This window comes from Oncorhynchus kisutch, linkage group LG16, assembly GCF_002021735.2.
Source record: "Oncorhynchus kisutch isolate 150728-3 linkage group LG16, Okis_V2, whole genome shotgun sequence".
In the NCBI taxonomy this organism is placed as follows: domain Eukaryota; kingdom Metazoa; phylum Chordata; class Actinopteri; order Salmoniformes; family Salmonidae; genus Oncorhynchus; species Oncorhynchus kisutch.
Genome location: NC_034189.2, coordinates 16,505,077 through 16,530,679, shown reverse-complemented (window position 1 = coordinate 16,530,679; position 25,603 = coordinate 16,505,077). Strand labels below are relative to the sequence as shown.

Here is a 25,603-nt window from a genome sequence, read left to right as displayed (position 1 = left end):
TTGTCCAAATATCGCTGCCTCTCCTGCTGCTGCCCGTTACCATGCTGCCTGGTCCTCTGGTGGTGGGTGTTTCTCTTCCGTGTCAGTGTTTGTCGTCACACGGAACTGTTTTGTTCATTTCACATTTATTGTTTTGTATTTCGTAGTGTTCAGTTTATGTTTTAAAATAAACATTATGGACATTTACCACGCTGTGTTTTGGTCCTCCGATCCTTCTCGCTTATCCTCCTCAGAAGAGGAGGACGAGATCCCTTACAATAGTGTTGTGTGACAAAACAGCACAGTTTAGAGTGGTATTTTACTGTCCCCAGCACAAGCACCACCTGTGTAATGATCATGCTGTCAGGTATACGGATTATATTGGCAAAGGAGAAATGTTCACTAACAGGGATGTAAACACATTTTCCCAAAACATTTTTGAGAAAAAGCTTTTTGTGTGTATGAAACATTTCAGCTCATGAAACGTGGGACCAACACTTTACATGTTGTGTTTTATATTCTTGTTCAGTATATACACTATATGGCCAAAAGTATGAGAACACTTGCTCGTCAACCGTCTAATTTCAAAATCAAGGGCATTAATTTGGAGTTGGTCCCCCTTTTGCTACTATAATAGCCTCCACATTAATGGGATATCTTTCCACTAGATGTTGGAAAATTGCTTCCATTCAGCCACCAGAGCATTAGTGAGGTAGGACAATGATGTTGGGCGATTAGGTCTGGCTCGCAGTCGGCGTTACAAATCATTCCAAAGGTGTTCAGGTAGTGTTCTCCTGCATCCGCAAAACCCAGATTCGTCCGTCTGACTCCCAGATGGTGAAGCGTGATTCATCACTCCAGAGAACACATTTCCAATGTTCCAGAGTCCAATTGTGGCGAGCTTTACACCACTGCAGCTGATGCTTGGCATTGCGCATGGTGATCTTAGGCTTGTGTGCGACTGCTCATCCATAGAAACCCATTTCATGAAGTTCCCGACTAGCAGTTCTTGTGCTGACTTTGCTTTTGTGAGCACGTGTGGCCTACCACTTCGCGGCCGAGCAGTTGTTGCTCCTAGACGTTTCCACTTCCCAATAACAGCACTTGCAGTTGATCAGGGCAGACATTTTAAAGAACGGACTTGTTGAAAAGGTGGCATCCAATAACGGTTCTACGGTGAAAGTGACAGTTCATCAGTACCGGCCATTCTACTGCCAATGGTTGTCTTTGGAGATCGCATTAATACACCCGTCAGCAAGGGGTGTGGCTGTAATAGCAGAATCCACATGTGTGTCCACATACCTTTGCCTGTGTAGTGTAGTATTCTATCATCTGAGTGACTGAAGTAATAAACCAAAGACAATACATGCCAATAGATTTACAACACAACAACTCAATACACAATTTAATACACAATACACTTGCTGTAGCTACAGATAATAATCATAACACCATATCATTGTTTCAAAACCTGTTGCAGTTATACACAGTTAAACCAATATTAAATCAAATATATTTGTTGATATATATATAAATCCTTTATGTGTGTGTATCTGTGGGTGTGCTTGTGTGTCTGTGCGTGCATATGTGAATAATCTATATTCCCAGGTATTTCCTGCTCCTCTGATGATGTGTCCCTCCATCTCCCTCAAGGACCTGTAACATATCATCACACAAAGTTATTTATCCCTACATCTCCTTCAAGGACCTGCATGATGTAAAAGAATCCCCTAAAAATAAAACTGAGATATACTTCAAATGGATTCATTAGAATATGATATCAGAACATTAGTTCCATATTTATATCATTTTAGTATCAATACCATCTGGCTATTAGTCTTACCGGGGCATTAGCGTGGCTTCAATCGAGAATAGATTGTATCTGCCTCGGGTGGGGTTACTGTTTTTGTAGGGGGATAAACATCAGCATAATATAATAGTTATATCCAGAATCATTAACAAAATAATACCCAGACTAATATACAGAATAACATCCATTTATTCAATATGGGGTCAAAGAGATATGAGGTTCTGATAAGGGGAATATGGAGGGAGGGATGTCCAGACTTACCTCTCTTCTTCTTGGCTTTGTTCTTCTTTTGGAGATCAACCTCAGCATAGGTCACATCAACAGGTCTTGCTGCTGCTGACAATGGATATTTCCAGTCAACAAATGGATGGAATTAGCTTAATGCATATTCTGCTTCCCAATTGGCCAGCCAGTATCTTCAGACAATTTAGTTGCAAAATAATATTTGCTTTGAGAGTGCAAATCCAAACGTATGTTAACATCAACACTAGAATCTAACATTTGTCACATGGATGATAAAAATGTAACATGTGATCAGAAACCTTTTCTCACCAGTTTGTCAGGACATACTTAGATATACTCTAATATGAGAGATATAGTGTAGTTTCATACACTATAATAGATTTGCTGATTTAGTCTTACCGGGGACTGTGTATGGCTTCACTAGAGAATAGACCGAATCTGTCTCTGGTGGGGTTGCTGTTTCTGTAGGAGGATAAACATCAGAATAGTACACAGTAATATACAGAAATATACAGAATAATGAACAGAATAATAAACAGTTATATACAGAATAACATCCAGGTGTATACAGAATAATATATAGCTATTCAACACAGGGTCAGAGGTGTGAGGATTCAACCTTGTATTACAGTGTAGAGAAACTTGCAAAACTTTCCGGATGGTTGTACGAGGTTAGTGAGGATTATGAAGGTTGGAATATGGAAGGAGAGATGGCCAGTCTTACCTCTTTTCTTATATTCAGAATAATATATACATTTAACCACTATGGGGTCAAATAGATGGGAGGTTCTGATAAGGGGAATATGGAGGGAGGGATGTTCAGTCTTACCTATCTTCTTCTTGGCTTTGGCCTTTCTTTGGAGGTCAACCTCAGCATAGGTCACATCAACAGATGCAGCTCCTGCTGACGGTGGACATTTACAGTCAACAACCTAAGAAATGAGCTAATCGCATATTCTGTCTCTTTGTCCCAAACATAACAATACCATCAGATCTCAGAGAGGTAATGTAGGTGTAGAGCATAGTAGTGAATTTGAGAGATTCCAGTCCAGCCTTCATCTACAAATTAAATCGTATTTGTCACATGCGCCGAATACAAGTGTAGACCTCACCGTGAAATGCTTACTTACAAGCTCTTAACCAACAATGCGGTTAAAGAAAGAGTTGAAACAATATTTACTAAATAAACTGAAGTAAAACATGTACTAAAAAGTAACGTAATGAAATAACAATAACGAGGCTATATACAGGGGGTACCGAGTCAATGTGCGGGGGTACAGGTTAGTCTAGATAATTTGTACATGTAGGTAAAGTGACTATGTATAGATAATAAACAGCAAGTAGCAGCAGTGTGAAAACAAAGGTCTGGGTGGACTTTTGATTAATTGTGTAGTAGTCTTATGGCTTGGGGTAGAAGCTGTTAAAGAGCCTTTAGGATGTAGACTTGGCTCTCCTGTACTGCTTACTGTGCGGTAGCAGAGAGAACAGTCAATGAATTGGGTGACTGGAGTCTTTGACCATTTTTTGGGCCTTCCTCTGACACCGTCTAGTAAATAGGTCCTGGATGGCAAGAAGCTTGGCCCCAGTGATGTACTGGGCTGTACGCACTACCCTCTGTAGCGCCTTACTGTCAGATGCCGAGCAGTTGCCATACCAGGCGGTGATGCAACCGGTCAGGATGCTCTCGATGGGCCAGCTGTGTAACTTTGAGGATCTGGGGACCCATGCCAAATCTTTTCAGTCTCCTGAGGGGGGAAATGTGTTGTCGTGCCCTCTTCACGACTGTCTTGGTGTGTTTGGACCACGATAGTTTGTTGGTGATGTGGACCAAGGAACTTGAACTCTCAACCTGCTCCACTCCAGCCATGTCAATGTGAATGGGGATGTGTTCAGCCCTCCTTTTCCTGTAGTCCACGATCATCTCCTTCATCTTGCTCAAGTTGAGGGAGAGTTTGTTGTCCTGGCACCACCCTCTGCAACTGGATGTTGGACTTCCTGATGGACCGCCCACTCCAACACCATAATTAAGTTTGCTGATGACACAACAGTGATATGCCTGACCACCGACAATGATGAGACAGCTTATAGGGAGTAGGTCTATTCTCTCATTGAGGTCGGTGATCAGGCATACCACTTGTGTTGTCAGTAAACTTAATGATGGTGTAGGAGTTATGCTTGAGCACACACTCTTGGGTGAACAGGGAGTACAGGAGGGGACAAAGCACACAACCCTGAGGGGCCCTCGTTTTGAGGATCAGTGTGGCAGATGGGTTGTTGCCTACCGTTACCACCTGAGGGCGGTACATCAGGAAGTCCAGGATTCAGTTGCAGAGGGAGGTGTTTAGTACCCGGGGTCCTTAGCATAGTGAGGAGCTTTGTTGGCACTATGGTGTTGAATGCTGAGCTGTAATCAATGAAAGCATTCTCATATACGTGTTCCTTTTGTCCAGGTGGGAAAGGGCATCTGTGGATCTGGGAAACTTGCAGCTGGGTTTCCCATTGTAGTCCATAATTGTTTGCAAGTCCTGCCACATCCATTGAGCGTCAGAGCCGGTGTAGTAGGATTCAATCTCAGTCCTGTATTGATGCTTTGCCTGTTTGATGGTTAGTCTGAGAGCATAGCGGGATTTCTTTTAAGCATACAGATTAGTATCCCAGTCTTTGAAAGCGGCAGCTCTAGCTTTTAGCTCGGTGCAGATGTTGCCTGTAATCCATGGCTTCTGGATGGGATATGTACGTAGGGTGGCTGTGGAGGCGACGTCGATGCACTTATTGATGAAGCCGGTGACTCAGGTGGTAAACTCCTCAATGCCATTGGATGAATCCCGGAACATATTCCAGTCTGTGCTAGCAAAACAGTCCTGCAGAGTAGCATCCGCGTCATCTGACCAGTTAAGTAATTGAGCGAATCACTGGTACTTCTTGCATTAGTTTAATCTGGAGAATAGAATTATGGTCAGATTTGCCAAATGGAGGGCGAAGGAGAGCTTTGTATGTGTCTCTGTGTGTGGCGTAAAGGTGATCTAGACTTCATAGATATAGGACATCGCTCACCAGCTGTTATTCACAAAGACACACACTCCCCCACCCATGTCTTTACAGAGGTAGCTGTTTTGTCCTGCCGATGCACGAAAACCCAGCCAACTGTAAATAATCTGTGTCGTCATTCAGCCACTACTCGGTGAAACATAAGATGATACAGTTTTTATTGTCCTGTAAGTAGGATAGTATGGAATGGAGTATGTCCTTCGCATCGGACTCTTTAAAGAAAAAATCGTCATCCAGTTCAAGGTGAATAATCACTTTTCTGATATCCAGAAGTTATTTTCGGTCATAAGAGACGGTAGCAGCAACATTATGTTCACAATAAGTTAGAAACAATGCGAAAAAACACAAAATAGCACAGTTGGTTAGGAGCCTGTTAAACTGCAACCATTCATCCCCTTTTTCACTGAACATCCGCAATACGGATTGAATCAAGTCCTTAGTCTTACCGAGGGCTGTGCATGGCTTTACTTTAGAATAGACTGAATCTGCCTCAGGTGGCGTTGCTGATTGATAACATCATTGGCATTGTTGAATTTGATTTTCAGAAGCTAGGAGGATGGTTAATTAGCTAAGCTAGCAAGTCTCTGTTTGGTTAGCAAGGCAACTACTGTAGCTATCTAGTAACTTGCTAGCTAGCTACTTCATTGGATCTTGAATACATTTCTACCGGTAAATGAACACATTTTTACTGTGTTAAATTATAGCCGTGGGACAAGCGAGATAATCAACTCAGGGCTCTATGCGTTCTCTGGAAAAAAATGCAACTCTGTGGAAGGTTGGTGAATTTGTTTTCCTGCAACCTTATACGGAGATGCATTATTTATAAAGAACAACCTTTCACACCGTGCATCATTTTCCAAAGAATGCATAGCCCCTCGTTGGTTATCCCTTAGAAATATAGCTATTCAACAATATTTACCTCTCTTCTTCTTGGCTTTGGCCTTGTTTTTGAGGTCCACCTCAGCATAGGTGACATCATCAGGTCCAGCTGCTGCTGACAATGGACATTTTATGAAGACAGCGCCCGGCATACAAACACATGAAAAACATAGTTCAACCAGACAGGTGTGACAAAGTTTATTGCATATTCTGCCAATTCATCTGAAACTACAAAATTGCACATTTTGATTTGAATGACTGCCAACTTGCAGACTGGGTCTTACCTGTCGCTTTGCCTATTTTCACCACAGAGTAGACTGGATCAGCTAGTTTTTCTGAAGAGGAGGAACAAGAGCAGAACATTTGTCAATTAGTAATTTTTTTTTTTATATATATATATATATATATATATATATATATATATATATAATTTTGATACTACAGCTGGGGTGATAAACCAAATATGAGCGACACCAACCACATTGTGGGAATTTCGCTGATATTGTTTATTACGATAAGTAGCTTATACTAGAGAAATGTGAAGTTTAAAATGAAATAGCTTTGCTAAAATGTGTGATTGTTAATTGGACAATAGATGGCTACAACCATCCAACTAGTCATATTAGTTAACCTCTTGGGTAGGTGGCAGTATTTTGACGTCCGGATGAAAAGTGTGCCCAAAGTAAACAGCCTGTTACTCAGGCCCAGAAGCTAGGATATGCATATAATTGGTAAATTTTGATTTTAAAAAACGAAAGTTTCTGAAACTGTTCAAATTATGTCTGTGAGTAGAACAGAACTGATATGGCAGGCGAAACTCAGAGGACAAACCATCCCCCCCAAAATAATTTCAGCCTACAACTATTTTCAATGACTATCACTTTAATTATAAGGCCAAGTCCTCCCAGATTGCAGTTCCTATGGCTTCCACTAGATGTCAGTCTTTAGTTTCAGGCTGGTTTTTGGAAAAATTAACCAGGAATTGTAGTTTTTCTAGATGGCTGCCATTTTGGCTGTAGGGTTTCCAAGTGCGTGGAAGAGAGCGCGTTCTTTGGTATTTTTCTCCGGTAAAGACAATAACGATTCTCCTTCTTAAAATGTATCGTTTATTTACGTATTAGGGTACCTAAGGTTTGATTAGAAACGTTGTTTGACTTGTTTGGAAAGTTTATTAGTAACGTTTGGGATTCATTTTGTATGCATTTTGATGGATGGAAACTGGTGGATTATTGACTGAAGCGCGCCAGCTATGGATATAAAAAAGACCATTATCGAACAAAAGGACCATTTGTGATGTAACTGGTACATCAAAGGTAAGGCATTTTCTATATCACTATTTCAGACTTTGTCACACCTGTCTGGTTGAACTATGTTTTTCATGTGTTTGTATGCCGGGCGCTGTCTTCAGATAATCACATGGTCTGCTTTCGCCGTAAAGCCTTTTTTGAAATCTGACACCGTGGCTGGTTTAACAAGAAGTTAAGCTTTATTTTGATGGATTACACTTGTGATTTTTTGAAAGTTAAATATTTATAATACTGTAGTTTGAATTTCGCGCTCTGCAATTTCACCGGATTTTGGCCCAGAAGATGGTAAACGTACGCAGTACATTTATCATAAGACAGATTTTTTGTCCACATCGCCTGGTTCTTTTTTGTACATAATTTTAACTCTTCCTGGACACACTGCACATTTTTTTAAATAAATGTATGTCACAGTTGAGTCACCTTTCTTTTTGTTGTCCAACTTTTTCAGTTGAATCTGGACGTAAGTCACATGACTTGGTCCAGCAGCAGAAGCACCAGTAACATCTGAGACATAATACACAAACACCTCCACTTAGTCAAACTCTACATGTCATATTAAATGAAGAGCAGCAGACTACTACACATTCATACTGAAAACATTACATTACACTACCATTATCATTGTTGTCTGAGGAATTGATCGTATCGTAGATGTTAGCGTCACCTGTTGGTCAAAGAAGAGAGAGACAGGTTAGTTAGGTTGGTTGCCTTGGGACATGTTATCAGGCTTGGGGTCAGTTCCATTTAAATTCCAGTCAATTCAGGAAGAACAATGCATTTGGTTTACTTTCTGAATTTACCAGAATTAAAATTTTGACCTCAAAGCTGGATGTTATAAAAAGTACATGTTTATGAGTCAGTGTATGAGGTTACATAGAGAGGAGTGGTAGAGGTTTGGGATGAGATACTGACCATGCTGCTGATGTGTATACCCAGATCCTTGGTCCTGTTGGGGGTCATGGTTGGTGCTCTGGGGCTGAGGGGGCCTACAGGGAGAGAGATACTCAGCATAAGAAGCACAAAGACAATGTTATACTTTATGTATCAATATGCTTGAGAGACAGCTGTACTCACCAGAATATTCTGTTGGAACCTGTAATGACAAACACATTGTGTTATGTACTGAAATTTCTTCACCTATTTCTATTTAGACATTTTTGTTCCAAACGTAATAATACATTTTCCATTAAATGAGACATAGTAAAAGTCTCACCTTTGCTGTTTTGATATCTCACCAGCAGGACCAGGAGAATGACCAGTAGGACACCAGCAACAAGCAGACCCACAACCACTCCTACTAGGACTGATGCAGAGGATCCAGGAGATACGACTGGAGAGACTGGAGAGGGAACAGCACAACACCATCAGACTGAGGTAGAACATACATACAGGAATTGAACTACTAAATGTATCTGAGACTGGCGAGACTGGAGAGAGAACAGGACAGACTCAGAGAGGTTATATGGGTTTACAGTATAGAGCATGAAAAGAAAGCAGGCTGGCCGGTCTTTTGACAATCGAGTTAAAATATCATATTTTCTAGGTCTGTAAATCGCAAACTATATTAAACTTCTCATGGTTGGGATCCCGTTAACGGGATCGATATGACAACAGCCAGTGAAAGTGCAGGACGCCAAATTCAAAACAATAGAAATCTCATAATTAAAATTCCTCAGACAAGTATTTTACACCATTTTAAAGATAAATTTGTTGTTAATCCCACACATTGTCCATTTTCAAAAAGGCTTTATGACGAAAGCACAACATATCATTATGTTATGTCAGCACTTATTCACAGAAAAACAGCCATTTTTCCAGCCAAGGAGGAGTAAGAAATAATCAGAAATAGAGATAAAATGAATCACTAACCTTTGATGATCTTCATCAGATGACACTCATAGGACTTCATGTTACACAATACATGTATGTTTTGTTCGATAAAGTTCATATTTATATAAAAAAAAATCTCAGTTTACATTGGCGCGTTATGTTCAGTAATGTTTTGCCTCCAAAACATCCAGTGATTTTGCAGAGAGCCACATCAATTTACAGAAATACTTATAATAAACATTGATAAAAGATACAATTATTACACATGGAACTTTAGATAAACCTCTCCTTAATGCAACCGCTGTGTCAGAATTAAAAAAAACTTTACGGAAAAAGCACACCATGCTATAATCTGAGGACAGCGCTCAGAGCCCAAACAAGCCATGAAGATATCCACCATGTTGTAGAGTCAGATGTCAGAATAGCATTATAAATATTCACTTACTTTTGATGATCTTCATCAGAATTTACTCCCAGGAATCCCAGTTCCACAATAAATATTTGATTTGTTCCATAAAGTTCATCATTTATGTGCAAATACCTCCTTTTTGTTCGCGCATTCAGTACACAATCCAAACTCATGACGAGCGGGCAAGTCCATGCGAAGGTTCGGACGAAAAGTCATATTACAGTTTGTAGAAACATGTCAAACGAAGTATAGAATCAATCTTTAGGATGTTTTTAACATAAATCTTCAATGATGTTCCAACCGGAGAATTCCTTTGTCTTCAGAACGGCAATGGAACGCAAGCCAACTCTCTCACGTGAACGTGCATGGTCAGCTCATGGGACTCTGCCAGACCCATGACTCAAAGAGCCCTCATTCCCCCCTGTATCACAGTAGAAGCATCAAACAAGGTTCTAAAGACTGTTGACATCTAGTGGAAGCCTTAGGAAGTGCAATATGACCAATATCCCACTGTATATTCGATAGGCTATGAGTTGAAAAACTACAAACCTCCTGGTTGGATTTTTTCTCAGGTTTTTGCCTGCCATATGAGTTGTGTTATACTCACAGACATCATTCAAACAGTATTAGAAACTTCAGAGTGTTTTCTATCGAAATCCACTAATAGTATGCATATATTAGCAGCTGGGCCTGAGTAGCAGGCAGTTTACTCTGGGCACCTTATTCATCCAAGCTACATCCAAGCTACTCAATACTGCCCCCAGTTTTAACATCAACACTTAAATCACGTTTTTAACACAGATAATACAAAGGTAACGTAGTTGTGATCATACACATTTTCTCACCTCTCACTGTCACCCAGCTCTCTGGTGATTCTCCTTCACCAGATTTACACTTATAGAATCCTTCATCTGACTTGGATACTGTAGGGATGGTCATCTCTCCTGTGGTCTCATTCTTGATGAGTACTCCGTTTTTGTAGAAATCAGCCTTGAAGTTTGATTTGAGTGTCCAGTATTTACAGCACAGAGTCACAGAGTCTCTTTCAGTCACAGGATGGACAGGGCTCTCAAGGATCACATCACCATCTGTGTAACATAATATTTCAATAATACTGTAAATCTGGAGTCATCACTCACAATACATCAACATCTTATGAGCTTGTATTTTATGATATGCAATCATTCAGTTAAAGAATGTAATGACCTGGCTAGATCATAAATGAACAAATATCTAGACAGAGGATTCAGTTGACGAATTCCCAGTTTATTAACCCAACTCAACACAGGTTACTGTTTGAATGTAGCCCACGCCAAATAAATCAAGGATCACAGTATAAAATAACAGTGACCATCTCTTGTTAAGGCAAAACTTGAGAGAGAACAATGGCTAAGCATGGCCTTCAACACCCATGCCAAACCCTCCCGCCACCCCACAAACCACAAGGATGCCTGGCACTGGAACATTCCAGGCTCGCCCGTGGTTGGCAGATAGCAGGTTGACTGACATGTAGGACCCCGCAAACACTGGGTACTGGTAAGTCCAACACAACAAACAAACAGCATAGCTTATATCACACAGCTGTCTGTGCGGGTCGCTACAATTATGTAAAAATGTTATTGAGTGTTGTACTATAGACATACCATTTACTGTGATGTTGACAGCATTACTGTACTCTCCTGATCCAGACTCACACCAGAACACTCCACTGTACCATGTGTATGTGTAGATGATGGTACATGTAGACCCTGCTATTGATCCCCAGTTAGAGACACACCCCGACTTCACTCTTCTCTCTCTGTAGCTCATCAGTCTCCATCCAGTAGAGTTCCCCTTCTCCTCACAGCTCAGTGAGAGAGACGTTGATGTAAAGTGTTGAGTTGTGTTGGGATTTACTGTAAGAGACACTGAAGGCTGCAGATCTGTAACAAAGAGAGACAGCCAAACCTATAGTTATATAGACACATGAGGGTGACATAAAGATGATTTAATACAGTTTAAATGCAGTTGGTTACCTCCTGACCAGAGAAACTGAGGTTCACTGTAGAGTGTGTCATAGACTGGGTCTCCTCTCCCAGCTCTACACACATATCCTCCTGTGGGAGTAGGACCAGCAGGGATCAGAGTGTAGGAGTCTTCAGTAGTCACATTGTCAGATAGGGGCTGTAGAGAGTAAGACTTGTCTGATAGGGAGGGTAACCCAGCTCTGTAGGGAACAGTCCTGTACCAGGAGAACCTCCAGTCTGTAGAAGTCTTGTCAACTTCACAGCTCAGCATCACTGAGTCTCCAGGGTTCATCCACTGAGGAAAGATACTCAGGACAGCCTTGGGTTGATCTGTGATCAGTCAGAGGACAGGTTTCTGTTTTCTAACTTTCAGTTTTAGCAATAATTGTAGTTACCAATGTAGATGTTTACATGATTAGATATACTTACCAGACACAGTCAGTTGTACAGCATCACTGGTCATGGAGAGCTTGCTTCCCTTTACACCCTCACAGGTATATGAACCACTGTTAGACCAGTAGACAGGACTGATTCTGTACTCAGGCTTTGTGTTAAATAGGATCCCTACCGGACTATTCTTATACCATCTGTAGTTCCAGTCAGTGTCTCCTCCTCCCTGTATGTCACATCTCATAGTAACAGTCTCTCCACTGAATATCTGGGTCCAGTTGGGTTGGAGGGTCAGAACAGCAACAGGCCTCTCTGCATAGACACAACACAGACAACTAACTGAATAAACAGTTGCACATTTTGAAATGTATTTATTTATCAATAGGTCTACTCATGAATATAGCTTCAAGTCATCAGACAAAATATTATACCCTAGATTACTTTCTATCCACAATAACAGCCATTTATCATAAAACTGTTTGACTCACCAGTAATGTTTAACTGGACTGGGTCACTGTACAGGGTGTAGTAGACTGGGTCTCCTCTCCCAGCTCTGCACCAGTACTGTCCTCCATCAGAGACACTGACCCATCTGAGTGTGTAGGAGTATCCAGAGGTTGTGGTTACTGGTGTAGAGTCTGGTCTGTGTTTGTACCAGTAAAACATCCATCCAGGAGACTCTACAGTACAGCTCAGTGTCACTCTGTCTCCTGTGAATACGTCCTCTTTGTCAGAACTCAGTGTGGCAGTCGGACGACTATCTGTTGGAATCAAGAAACGTGTGTGATGCATCTGGAAACCAGGAATCTGATCTGATGCATGATATGTCCTCTTGATGGATAACTGATTAAAATTCAGTGAGGCAGAATAGTCTACAGACACACAGAAAATGTCTACATGACTGACTTGGAGGCAAAAGAAATGCACACCTGTTTAGATGAGGTGCTGGCTAGTGGAGTAAAACACTTGAAAAAGAGTGTCAAAGGGCACACACACAGGTGTCTGTAATTATGGCCGGGTGTGGCTTGATATCATTGGTTAATTTAAAGATATAAATATAAAAACATGAATGAAAGCATATGATCATACAATGTGACTACATGGGCCTACAAACATGTACAATGAATAGAAAAATCACAATAATCACTAGAATGGCTTCAGATCAAAGTCTACATTGAGACTGAAGGCAGCAAGCATCTTGAAATTAAAGATCCAGGCAGCCTCTCATTTGAACAATACATTGTCGCGGTCACCCCCTCTCCTATGGAGGGTGGCGTGTTCGATGCCAATATAACGTAGGGACGAAATTGAGTGGTTCGCTTACAAAACGTCGGCCGCGATTGGATACGTCAAGTTTTTGGACCATCGTATAGAACATTGTCCTCACACAAAATCAGAATTGATTTGACGTGTGGCAGGTTGCATATTAAATCTCAGGTGCTCAGAACAAGAGGTAAGAAAAGCATGGAATGCCTGGAGCTGTGATTGTGAGAGTGATAGAAGAGAGTGATTGTGATTGGCTGCAGGTACAAAATAAGTCTTACTTCTAAAAGGAGTATGTGCAGGTGAGCAGCCTACATGTTCAGTTAAAATACCAAGATTAGGGTTTCTAAAACACTTTAACATGTCTACCTTACTGTAACTCTAAATCGTTGCACTGAGTTGAAGGCACAAAATATGACCGTTAATTAAGCAAGGAGTCTTGGGCAGGGTTCAATATCTTACTTGATAAATTAAACATGATTGACTCAACAACAACAACAGAGTCTATCTGTATGACAACATAACAAAGTAACTCACCTTCTACAGTGAGAGTAATAGCATTACTTGGCTGTGAAGATGTGGGTCTAGACACTCGGTTCCCTTCACACCAGTACTGACCCTGGTCAGACTCAGCAGCTCTACTGATGTGAGAGACTCCAATGTTACTGTAACCAGACTGGGATACTACATTATCATTCCTGTCTTTGTACCACTTATAGCTCCAGATACTGTCAGATCCTACTGAACACGTCAGAGTAACTGTCTCTCCAGGGAACACAGGGTTAGGTTTTACAGTCAGTGTAGCTTTGGGCAGAGCTGAGGAAACAGAGCAGAAATCATGTGGATACCTGCCTGGTAATTCAGCTGATGCTGAAACGTTGTGATAAAAGTATATTTTACATATGTTGACTCCATTCAGTTAGAATTTACAGTGTATATGTCTGTATTTAGATTAAACCTCATTGGCTCTGAATTTACAAAGTTCAGATTGAAGACAGTGAGCTCACCAGTGACAATGATGGGAGAGAAAAGCTGAGATAAGTACTTCTGTCATTTATATAAACTGTCCATTCCATGAGTACAACTGACCCACTCTTATCAGCAGGACGGGTAAGGACTGACATATCAGATTGTTAATCAAGCAAAGATGGTTTTTCATCCTTAGGTAAATTATGTAAAGATATGTACCCACCAGTGATGATGATGATGGGGAGAGCTGAGCTGTAATATGACATCTGGGGCCGATCTCTCCTCCTCCCAACACACCTGTACTGACCAGCCTGGTCAGGGAGAGAGATGGCGATGTTTTTTCTGGTCTGAATGGGAAGCTCTTCATTGTTTCTGAACCAGCGGTACGTCCAGTCTGTGTAGTCTGATATGTCACACTGCAGAGTGACTGTCTCTCCAGGGTAGAGGAGACCCTGTGGAGTGACTATCTTCACTGAGGCCATGGGCAGAGCTGTGGAAACAGTTATATGAAGACAAATGCAGTCAGAGCACCAATCTTTCCAGAGTATGATCTGACTTCAGTAAGTAGTACAGTAACTATTATTTTAGACATATAAACGATATATGCAAAAGTATGTGGACACACTTTCAAATGAGTGGATTCGGCTTTTTCAGCCGCACCCGTTGCTGACATGTGTATAAAATCAAGCACACAGCCATGCAATCTCCATAGACAAACCTTGGCAGTAGAATGGCCTTACTGAAGAGCTCAGTGACTTTCAACGCAACACCGTCATAGGATGCCACCTTTCTAACAAGTCAGTTCGTCAAATTTCTGCCATGCTAGAGCTAACTGTAGTCAACTGTAAGTGTTGTTATTGTGAAGTGGAAACATCTAGGAGCAACAACGGCTCAGCTGCAATGTGGTAGGCCACACAAGCGCACAGAACAGGACTGCCGAATGCTGAAGTGAGGAGCGCGTAAAAATAGTCTGTCCTCGGTTGAAACACTAACTACTGCGTTACAAATTGCCTCTAGAAGCAAACTCCGCACAATAAATGTTTGTTGGGAGCTTCATGATATGGGTTTCCATGGCTGAGAAGCCGCATACAAGCATAAGATAACCATGCTCAATGCCAAGCGTCGGCTGGAGTGGTGTAAAGCTCACAGCCATTGGACGCTGGAGCAGTGGAACAGATTCTCTGGAGTGATGTCCACCGGTCAAATCTGGGTTTGGCTGATGCCAGGGGAAGCTACCCACCCAAATGGATAGTGCCAACTGTAAAGTTTGGTGGAAGTTGAATAATTTCCTGGGGCTGTTTTTCATGGTTTGGGCTAGGTCCCTTAATTCAAGTGAAGGTAAATCTTAATGCTACAGAATACAATGACATTCAGGATGATTCTGTGCTTCAACTTTGTGGCAACAGTGTGGGGAAGGCCCTTTCCTGTTTTAGGATGACAATGCCCCCCCGTACAGAAAGCGAGGTCCATACATAAATGGCTTGTCGAGATCGGTGTGGAAGAACTTGACTGGCCTGCACAGAGCCCTGACCTCTACCCCATCGAACACCTTTGGGATTAATTGGAATGCCGACTGCCAGACAGTTCTACTCACCATTCAGGGTGATAGTGACAAGATCACTGTTGATTGTTGATATGGATCTGGACTGGATCTCTCCCCGACACCAGTAGAGACCCTGGTCAGACTCAGCAACTCTGCTGATGTTGAGGGTGTCTCCTGTTATAGTGTGTCTGACAGACTGGGATAATACATTATAATTCCTGTATTTGTACCACTGATAGTTCCAGATACTGTCAGACCCTACTGAACACGTCAGAGTAACTGTCTCTCCAGGGAACACAGGGTTAGGTTTTACAGTCAGTGTAGCTTTGGGCAGAGCTGAGGAAACAGAGCAGAAATCATGTGGATACCTGCCTGGTAATTCAGCTGATGCTGAAACGTTGTGATAAAAGTATATTTTACATATGTTGACTCCATTCAGTTAGAATTTACAGTGTATATGTCTGTATTTAGATTAACCCTCATTTGCTCTGAATTTACAAAGTCCAGATTGAAGACAAACAGTGAGCTCACCATGGGGAGAGAAAATCTGAGATAGGACTTCTGACACTCACTTATATAAACTGTCCATTCCATGAGTACAAATGACCCACTCTTATCAGCAGGATAGGTAAGGACTGACGTATCAGATTGTTTTTCATCCATAGATAAATTATGTAAAGATATGTACTCACCAGTGATGATGATGGGGAGAGCTGAGCTGTGATTTGACATCTGGGGCCGACTTCTCCTCATCCCAACACACCTGTACTGACCAGCCTTGTCAGGGAGAGAGATGGTGATGGTTTTACTGGTCGGACTGCGAAGCAGTTGGTTGTCTATAAACCAGTAGTACTCCCAGTCTGTGTAGTCTGATATGTCACACTGCAGAGTGACTGTATCTCCAGGGTAGAGGACAAACTGAGGAGAGATACTCACTGATGCTCTGGGTAGAGCTGTGGAAACACAGTTAAATATGAAGACAAATGTAGTCAGAGCACCAACCTTTCCAATGTAGGGTCTTTCTTTAGTAGGTAATATGGTAACTTATATTTTGGATTTACATACACACTGGAAATGTCCCCTATAAACTGTGCGCAGGCGGGCACGGGGAACTACCATGTGCATAAGAAATATCAGCCCAAGCCAAGAAGCATGAGATTGATTTTCCATTTAGCTAACACTATCAGCATGGCGATCTAGTCTGGGGATTGTGATCGAATCAACGCAATGTTAGCCACTTTCAATATGACATACCTAAACAACACGAACTATGCAAGCCATAGTATGCAAAACTAACTGTACAAGAGATTTTCCTGTAGGCAGAGCACACTGGTGTAGGATTGTATTACACTGACAGGCACAACTCAGACCCATACACTACACAGACCGGTGCGCCATAACCTATCAGGGCTGCAGTAGGCCTATTATGTAAATAGAAATTGCCACATAAAATATGGATCTGAGCCATTCAACAATGGGGGACTGGTGGCTTCCTACAAGAGCACAACATGTGTGCATTTCAGTCACCTCCTTGTCTGAAGTACATTAGAGGGAACATTTGCACACAGACCATGTCGACATACACTGAGTGTACAAAACATTAGGAACACCTGCTCTTTCCATGACAGACTGACCAGGTGAAAGCTATGATCCTTTATTGATGTCACTTGTTAAATCCACTTCAATTAGTGTAGATGAAAGGGAGGAGAAAGGTTAAAGAAGGATTTTTAAACCTTGAGACGATTGAGACATGTATTGTGTATGTTTGTCATTCAGAAGGGGACTGGGAAAGACAAACTATTTAAGTGCCTTTGAAAGGGGTCTGGTAGTAGGTTCCAGATGCACCGGTTTGAGTGTGTCAAGAACTGCAACACTACTGGGTTTTTCACGCTTAACAGTTTCTCGTATGAGTCAACATTGGTGCACCACCCAAAGGACATCCAGCCAACTTCACACAACTGTGGGAAGCATTGGAGATAACATGGGCTAGCATCCGTGTGGAACGCTTTGGAAACCTTTAGAGTCCATGCCCCAATGAATTGAGGCTGTTCTGGGGGCAAAAGGGGGTGCAAATCAATATTAGGAAGTTGTTCCTCATGTTTTGTACACTCAGTGTATGTAAAAAACGAAACTATGACAGAAAAACACACTACAAAGTAACTCACCATTCAGGGTGATAGTGACAGAATCACTGATGATTGATGATATGGATCTGGACTGAATCTCTCCCTGACACCAGTAGAGACCATGGTCAGACTCAGCAACACTACTGATGGTGAGGGTGTCTCCTGTTATAGTGTGTCTGACAGACTGGGATACTACATTATCATTCCTGTCTTTGTACCACTTATAGCTCCAGATACTGTCAGACCCTACTGAACACGTCAGAGTAACTGTCTCTCCAGGGAACACAGGGTTTGGCTTCACAGTCAGTGTAGCTTTGGGAAAGGCTGAGGAAACAGAGATTAGACACATTTCATAGTACACTGATATAGTGATACAAGCAATTGTAGGGAACTTACCAGTGACACTTATGGTGACATAATCACTGGGTTGTGACCTCTGGGGATGTACTCTACAGTAGAGTACAGTAGAGTAGGGTACAGTACAGTAGAGTACAGTACAATAGAGTAGTACAATAGAGTAGGGTACAGTTCAGTAGAGCAGGGTACAATACAGTAGAGTAGTATATAGTAGTAGTAGCAGTGTTTTGGTCAAATAGATGTCAATGTTTGGGGTCTTTGAGGGTTGGAACCCCCCTGTTGTCTATACATCTCAATACCCTACTCTTTTTCCTAAAGTGTCCACTACCCGTATGGTGGTCCTCTGTAACACAGTTGGTAGATCATGGCACATGCAACATTAACATGTAGATGTGCTGCCCGTGTTGTAACAGACACCATAATGTTCCAGATACAAAGATGAAACCTCTATATAAATGTTTTCCTTTATGTTCAAACATGAAGTTTATGAGTCAGTGTTTGGGACAGACTCCTCTCAATAGAAATAGGTGTATAAACAATGACTCTGTACTATACTAAATGAACATGTTTGTTATTGCTTAACAGAACAACAGAACATGTTTCACTGTCCCAATCATTTTAGAGCTCATTGTAATGAATTCTGGCACACAGACCCTGATTGACTCAATATAAATAGTCAGCAACATCAATAAAGCACAACAAAGTAACTCACCTTTTACAGTGAGAGTGACAGGATCACTTGGTAGTGAAGATGTGGGTCTAGACACTCTGTTCCCTTCACACCAGTACTGACCAGCCTGGCCAGTCTGAGTGATGGGGATGGTGATATATATGACTTTACTGGTCTCATCAGGAAGGTGTTGGTTGTTTTTGTACCAGTAGTACCTCCAGTCTGTGTAGGCTGGTATGACACACTGCAGACTGACTGTCTCTCCAGAGTAGAGGAGACCCTGAGAAGAGACACTCACTGAGGCCACAGGCAGAGCTGTAGAAAGACATATTAAGTTAGTTGTATCATACATAGAATCTGATCTATCATGATTAAATGTAGTTAGTTGTTTCATACAAAGAATCTGATCTATCATGATTAAATGTAGTTAGTTGATTCATACATAGAATCTGATCTATCATGTTTAAATGTAGTTAGTTGTTTCATACATAGAATCTGATCTATCATGATTAAATGTAGTTAGAGCACCAATCTTTCCAAAGTATGAACACCACACTTCTTTAATGAAATAAGTCTTTGTTTTTCTATCATATCTATGAATACTGACACACAGATCATGCTTGACTTAATATAAATAGTGTCTGTATGACACTACTCACCATTGACAGTGATAGTGACAGGGTCACTGATGGATGAAGAAGTGGGTCTGGAGTCTCTCTCTCCCTGACACCAGTAGGGACCCTCATTCACTGTTGCTCCATTGATGGTGAGAGTGTCTCCTGTTATAGTGTGTCTGCCAGACTGGGATACTACATTATCATTCCTGTCTTTGTACCACTTATAGCTCCAGATACTGTAAGACCTCACTGAACACTTCAGAGTGACTTTCTCTCCAGTGAATGCAGGGTTTGGCTCTATAGTCAGAGTAGTTTTGGGAAGAGCTGTGAAAATAATGCACAAAACATCTGGATACCTGCCTGGTAATTCAGCTGATGCTGTAACATTGTGATAAAAGTATATTTTACATATGTTGACTCCATTCAGTTAGAATTTACAGTGTATATGTCTGTATTTAGATTAACTCTTATTGGCTCTGAATTTACAAAGTCCAGATTGAAGACAAACAGTGACCTCACCAGTGATGATGATGGGGAGAGCTGAGCTGCGATATGACTTCTGGGGCCGATCTCTCCTCCTCCCAACACACCTGTACTGACCAGCCTGGTCAGGGAGAGAGATGGTGATGGTTTTTCTGGTCTGAATGGGAAGCTCTTCATTGTTTCTGAACCAGCGGTACGTCCAGTCTGTGTAGTCTGATATGTCACACCGCAGAGTGACTGTCTCTCCAGGGTAGAGGAGACCCTGTGGAGTGACTATCTTCACTAAGGCTGTAGGCAGAGCTGTGGAAACAGTTATATGAAGACAAATGCAGTCAGAGCAACAATCTTTCCAAAGTAGGATCTGACTTCAGGAAGTAGTACGGTAACTATTATTTTAGATATATAAACTATATATGCAAAAGTATGTAGACACCCCTTCAAATCAGTGGATTCGGCTTTTTCAGCCGCACCCGTTTCTGGCGTGTATAAAATCAAGCACACAGCCATGCAATCTCCATAGACAAACATTGGCAGTAGAATGGCCTTACTGAAGAGCTCAAGTGACTTTCAACGTGACACCGTCATAGGATGCCACCTTTCTAACAAGTCAGTTTGTCAAATATCTACCATGATAGAGCTAACCCAGTCAACTGTAAGTGCTGTTATTGTGAAGTGGAAACGTCTAGGAGCAACAACGGCTGCAATATGGTAGGCCACACAAGCGTACAGAACGGGATCGTCGAGTGCTGATGTGCGGAGCTCATAAAATGGTCTGTTCTCGGTTGAAACACTAAGTACTGCATTCCAAACTGCCTCTAGAAGCAAACTCAGCACAATAAATGTTTGTCGGGACATTCATGATATGTGTTTCCATGGCCGAGAACCCGCACACAAGCGTAATTTAACCAATACAATAGAGCAGGGTACAGTTCAGTAGAACACAGCACAGTAGATTAGTTTACAGTACAGTACAATAGAGTAGGGTAGAGTACAGTAGAACACAGTACAGTAGAGTAATTTATAGTTGTAGTAGTTTTTTGGTCAAATAGATGTCAATGTTTGGGGTCTTTGAGGGTTGGAACCCCCCCCCCCCCGCCTGTTTGTTTATACATTTCAATACTCTACTCTTTTTCCTGAAGTGTCCACTACCCACATGGTGGTCCTTTGTATCACAGTTGGTAGATTATGGCACATGCAACATTAACATGTAGATGTGCTGCCCGTGTTGTAACAGACACCATAATGTTCCAGATACAAAGATGAAACCTCTATATAAATGTTTTCCTTTATGTTCAAACATGAAGTTTATGAGTCAGTGTTTGGGACAGACTCCTCTCAATAGAAATAGGTGTATAAACAATGACTCTGTACTATACTAAATGAACATGTTTGTTATTGCTTAACAGAACAACAGAACATGTTTCACTGTCCCAATCATTTTAGAGCTCATTGTAATGAATTCTGGCACACAGACCCTGATTGACTCAATATAAATAGTCAGCAACATCAATAAAGCACAACAAAGTAACTCACCTTTTACAGTGAGAGTGACAGGATCACTTGGTAGTGAAGATGTGGGTCTAGACACTCTGTTCCCTTCACACCTGTACTGACCAGCCTGACCAGTCTGAGTGCTGGGGATGGTGATATCTATGACTTTACTGGTCTCATCAGGAAGGTGTTGGTTGTTTTTGTACCAGTAGTACCTCCAGTCTGTGTAGCCTGGTATGACACACTGCAGACTGACTGTCTCTCCAGAGTAGAGGAGACCCTGAGAAGAGACACTCACTGAGGCCACAGGCAGAGCTGTAGAAAGACACATTAAGCTAGTTGTATCATACATAGAATCTGATCTATCATGATTAAATGTAGTTAGTTGATTCATACATAGAATCTGCTCCATCATGATTAAATGTAGTTAGTTGTGTCATACATAGAATCTGCTCCATCATGATTAAATGTAGTTAGATCAGATTCTATGTATGAATCAACTATCATGTTTAAATGTAGTTAGTTGTTTCATACATAGAATCTGATCTATCATGATTAAATGGAGTTAGTTGATTCATACATAGAATCTGTCCTATCATGATTAAATGTAGTTAGAGCACCAATCTTTCCAAAGTATGAACACCACACTTCTTTAATGAAATAAGTCTTTGTTTTTCTATCATATCTATGAATACTGACACACAGATCATGCTTGACTTAATATAAATAGTGTCTGTATGACACTACTCACCATTGACAGTGATAGTGACAGGGTCACTGATGGATGAAGAAGTGGGTCTGGAGTCTCTCTCTCCCTGACACCAGTAGGGACCCTCATTCACTGTTGCTCCATTGATGGTGAGAGTGTCTCCTGTTATAGTGTGTCTGCCAGATTGGGATACTACATTATCATTCCTGTCTTTGTACCACTGATAGTTCCAGATACTGTCAGACTCTACTGAACACGTCAGAGTAACTGTCTCTCCAGGGAACACAGGATTTGGTTCTACAGTCAGTGTAGCTTTGGGCAGACCTACAGAAACACAAAACATACATTTTTAAAACAACTAAACAGCATCCTTAAAATGGTGCCCAAATTCAAGTGGTTATAAGAATGGAGGCACAGGTGTGAATGAGAGATAAGATGACGTACGTGTCACTGTCAGTCTGACTACATCACTCCATTTAGAATCCTGCTGCTGATGTGAACCCAGACATCTGTAGTCACCACTGTCGGAAATCTTAGCAGCACTGACCTCATGTTCCTTCTTCTTACTGGAGGAGTCAGAATGACCATTCTTGCGCCATGTGTATTTCCAGTCAGTGACTCCTCCCCCCTGTATGACACATTTGAGAGTGACAGACTCTCCACTGAATATCTGGGAGCTGTTGGGGTGTATGGTCAGAACAGCCTTCGCCACTCCTGCACAAAATCAAACCAGCATGATACACATGTTATTTCGAGACACTAAAAACAAAAAATATGTCCAGCCAAAAACAACTTTAAAAATCACAAATAAAGAAATAGGATGAAGCATTAAGAGATGGAGGCTTGATGAAGTGAACAAATATCTACCATCATCATCTTCAGAGTGTCCAGAGTTGATGTGTGTATTCAGCACTACAACAAAGAAAGTCACATTGCACCAATATTATCTCTAAATAAATAACAACATGCCATATTCATGTTACTGATCACCACATACTTTATACTTCCTGTACTTTATTTTAAAGGTGCAATCTGCAATTTACACAGATTTTAGCACTTTTAAATGAATAATAGTCTTTCATTCTGAAAGAGTATAACTTTTAATTGCCTCATTAGGAAAAAACACATGATTCCACATCAAATCAAATGTTTTGGAACAGTACACATATCAAATCAAATTGTATTTGTCACAGGCACCGAATACAACAGGTTTAGACCTTTCAGTGAAATACTTACTTACAAGCCCTTAACTAACAATGCAGTTCAAGAAATAGTTAAGAAAATATTTACTCAATGAACTAAAGTAATAAATAGTCAAATTAAAAGAAAAAGAGCAGGCACCACACTGCCAGGTCTCTGACCTCCTCCCTATACGCTTTGCCTATTTGATGGTTCGTCTGAGGGCATAGTGAGATTTCTTATAAGTGTCCGGATTAGTGTACCGCTTAATGAAAGCTGCAGCTCTAGCCTTTAGCTCAGTGTGGATGTTCTCTGTAATCCATGTCTTCAGGTTGGGATATGTACGTATGGTCACTGTGGGGACGACGTCGTCAATGCACTTATTGATGAAGATGGCGACTATTTATTGATGAAGATGGTGACTGAGGTGGTATACCCCTCAATGTCATTGGTCATCTAACCACTTCTGTATTGAGCGAGTCACTGGTACTTCCTGCTTTAGTTTTTGCATGCAAGCAGGAGTCGGGAGGATAGAATTATTGTCAGATTTGTCAAATGGAGGCCGAGGGAGTGCTTTGTATGCATCTCTGTGTGTGGAGTAAAGGTGGTCTAGAGTTTTTTTTCTCTCAGGTTGCACATGCAACATGCTGGTAGAAATCTGGTAAAACTGATTTAAGTTTGCCTGCATTAAAGTCCCCGGCCACTAGGGACACCGCTTCTGGATGCACGTTGTCTTGTTTGTTTATTGCCTTATACAGGTCGTTGAGGTTTGTGGTGGTAAATAGATGGCTATGAATGATATAGATGAGAACTCTCTTGGTAGATAGTGTGGTCTACAGATTATCCTGAGGTACTCTACCTCAGGTGAGCAAAACCTTGAGACTTCTTTAATATTAGAAATCGTGCACCAGCTGTTATTTACAAACGGACACACACCCCCGCCTCTCGTCCTACCAGACATAGCTTCTCTGTCCTGCCAATCCTCACATATGCATCCTCTTCTCCAGGTGGTTGAGAGCTGTGTACGTGGTTCCTCACATATGATCACATAACCTTTCACATGTGGAATTAACAAAAACCATTTGGTTTTGGAACACTTCACATGTGATGATATTTCATGTGAAGTTTCAGATGTGGATATTTTTAACATTACATTTCACAGGTGATGCCCTAAAATGTGTCGTTAGGATGTCCCCGGAACGTCACACAGTCAGTGTTTTCAACTTTCTTATTTGACTCACTTTGACATGATTACATTGTGATTGTTTATTTATACTATAATTATTATTCAAGATATCCACTTGATCAAGAAAGAGATAGTAACTTAACTAAATGACTACTGACCCATTGCACTCAATTCCATCATTATGAAATACTTTGAGGGGCTTGTCAAAGACTACATCACATCCTCCCTCCCCGACACACACGACCCTCTCCATTTCCCCTACTGCCCCGACAGATCCACGGACAACACAATCGCCATTTCACTGCAAGCAGCCCTCACCCACCCGGACAAGAGGAATGCATGTCTGAGGTTGCTGTTCATAGACTACAGCTCGGCCGTCAATACCATAGTGCCCTCTAAGCTCACCAGAAAACTCACAGCCCTGGGACTGAACTCTTCCTTATGCAACTGGGTCCTGGACTTCCTGATGGGCAGCCCTCAGGTGGTGAAGATACGCAACATTACCTCATCCAAACGGATTCTCAACACAGGGGCCCCACAAGGGTGCATCCTCGGTCATCTGCTGTACTCCCTGTATACCCACGACTGCATGGCCTCAAACAGTTCCATCATCAAGTTCACTGGCGACACAACAGTAGTAGGCCTGATTACCAACAGCGGCGAGACGCCATACACGGAGGAGGTAGGCACTTTGCCGATGTAGTGCCAGGTAAACAACCACTCCCTCACCTTCAGCAAAACAAAAGAGCTGATTGCGGACCTCAGGAGGAACCAGGTTGGACACGCCCCCATCCTCATCAATGGGGTTGCCGTGGAGATGGTCAAAACCTTAAAGTTTCTTGGTGTACATATGTTAGAGGAGCTGAAATGGTCAAACCACACGGACACCAAGGTGAGGAGGGCTCGACAGCAACTCTTTAACCTCAGGAGGCTGATGAAATTCGGCCTTTTCCCAAGGGGCCTCACAGTATTCACAGCATTACAGCCTAGTATGTCAACTGCATCACAGCCCGATACCGACAATTACCCTGCCCACACCTTAATGGACATTTATATTTTTCATTGTCACAGTTGTAAATAGGTATATATTATTTTTTATGTTTTTATTA

The 25,603-nt window shown here is 41.6% G+C and overlaps 2 protein-coding genes across 8 annotated transcripts in view; both read right to left on the bottom strand.

Moving 5' to 3' along the window:
• The window catches only part of LOC109906211 (basement membrane-specific heparan sulfate proteoglycan core protein-like), a 258,730-nt gene that overhangs the window by 228,924 nt on the left and 4,203 nt on the right, over positions 1-25,603 (bottom strand). Inside the window, exons 2-8 of the mRNA XM_031793088.1 lie at positions 22,997-23,041; positions 22,574-22,843; positions 22,172-22,453; positions 21,463-21,735; positions 19,966-20,229; positions 19,489-19,770; positions 18,872-19,144 (exon numbers count right to left, since the gene is read on the bottom strand). Of these exons, the coding sequence (XP_031648948.1) occupies positions 18,872-19,144; positions 19,489-19,770; positions 19,966-20,229; positions 21,463-21,735; positions 22,172-22,453; positions 22,574-22,843; positions 22,997-23,041 (1,689 nt within the window). The remainder of the gene's footprint in view (positions 1-18,871; positions 19,145-19,488; positions 19,771-19,965; positions 20,230-21,462; positions 21,736-22,171; positions 22,454-22,573; positions 22,844-22,996; positions 23,042-25,603) is intronic.
• Positions 1,353-12,946, bottom strand: LOC109888005 (uncharacterized). 7 transcript variants are annotated; one of them, XM_031791866.1, is made up of 18 exons: positions 12,831-12,946; positions 12,390-12,662; positions 11,941-12,213; positions 11,521-11,841; positions 11,149-11,427; positions 10,351-10,593; positions 8,480-8,605; positions 8,341-8,359; positions 8,179-8,252; positions 7,880-7,930; positions 7,687-7,770; positions 6,244-6,294; positions 6,000-6,074; positions 2,862-2,936; positions 2,432-2,494; positions 2,051-2,125; positions 1,823-1,879; positions 1,353-1,635 (listed from the first exon to the last, which is right to left on the bottom strand). In XM_031791866.1, the coding sequence occupies exons 2-17, from the start codon at positions 12,565-12,567 to the stop codon at positions 1,830-1,832; spliced, it is 2,037 nt and encodes a 678-aa protein (XP_031647726.1). In that variant the 5' UTR covers positions 12,568-12,662; positions 12,831-12,946; the 3' UTR covers positions 1,353-1,635; positions 1,823-1,829. The 7 variants fall into 7 exon arrangements, with proteins under 7 accessions (XP_031647726.1, XP_031647727.1, XP_031647724.1 ...); XM_031791867.1 differs by having other exon boundaries at positions 2,862-2,933; positions 6,000-6,071; positions 12,831-12,943; XM_031791864.1 differs by having other exon boundaries at positions 2,051-2,122; positions 6,000-6,071; positions 12,390-12,880.

Bases quoted from the DNA above. Each gene is read 5' to 3' on its own strand.
- LOC109888005 (XM_031791860.1), bottom strand. From the start codon at position 12,693: ATGCATCACACACGTTTCTTGATTCCAACAGATAGTCGTCCGACTGCC. The intron at 2,937-5,999 runs GTAAATATTGTT...GTCCACCGTCAG, and splicing joins CAAAGCCAAGAAGAAGAGAG to CAGGAGCTGCATCTGTTGAT. The intron at 2,495-2,861 runs GTAAGACTGAAC...ATCCTCCTACAG, and splicing joins CAAAGCCAAGAAGAAGATAG to AAACAGCAACCCCACCAGAG.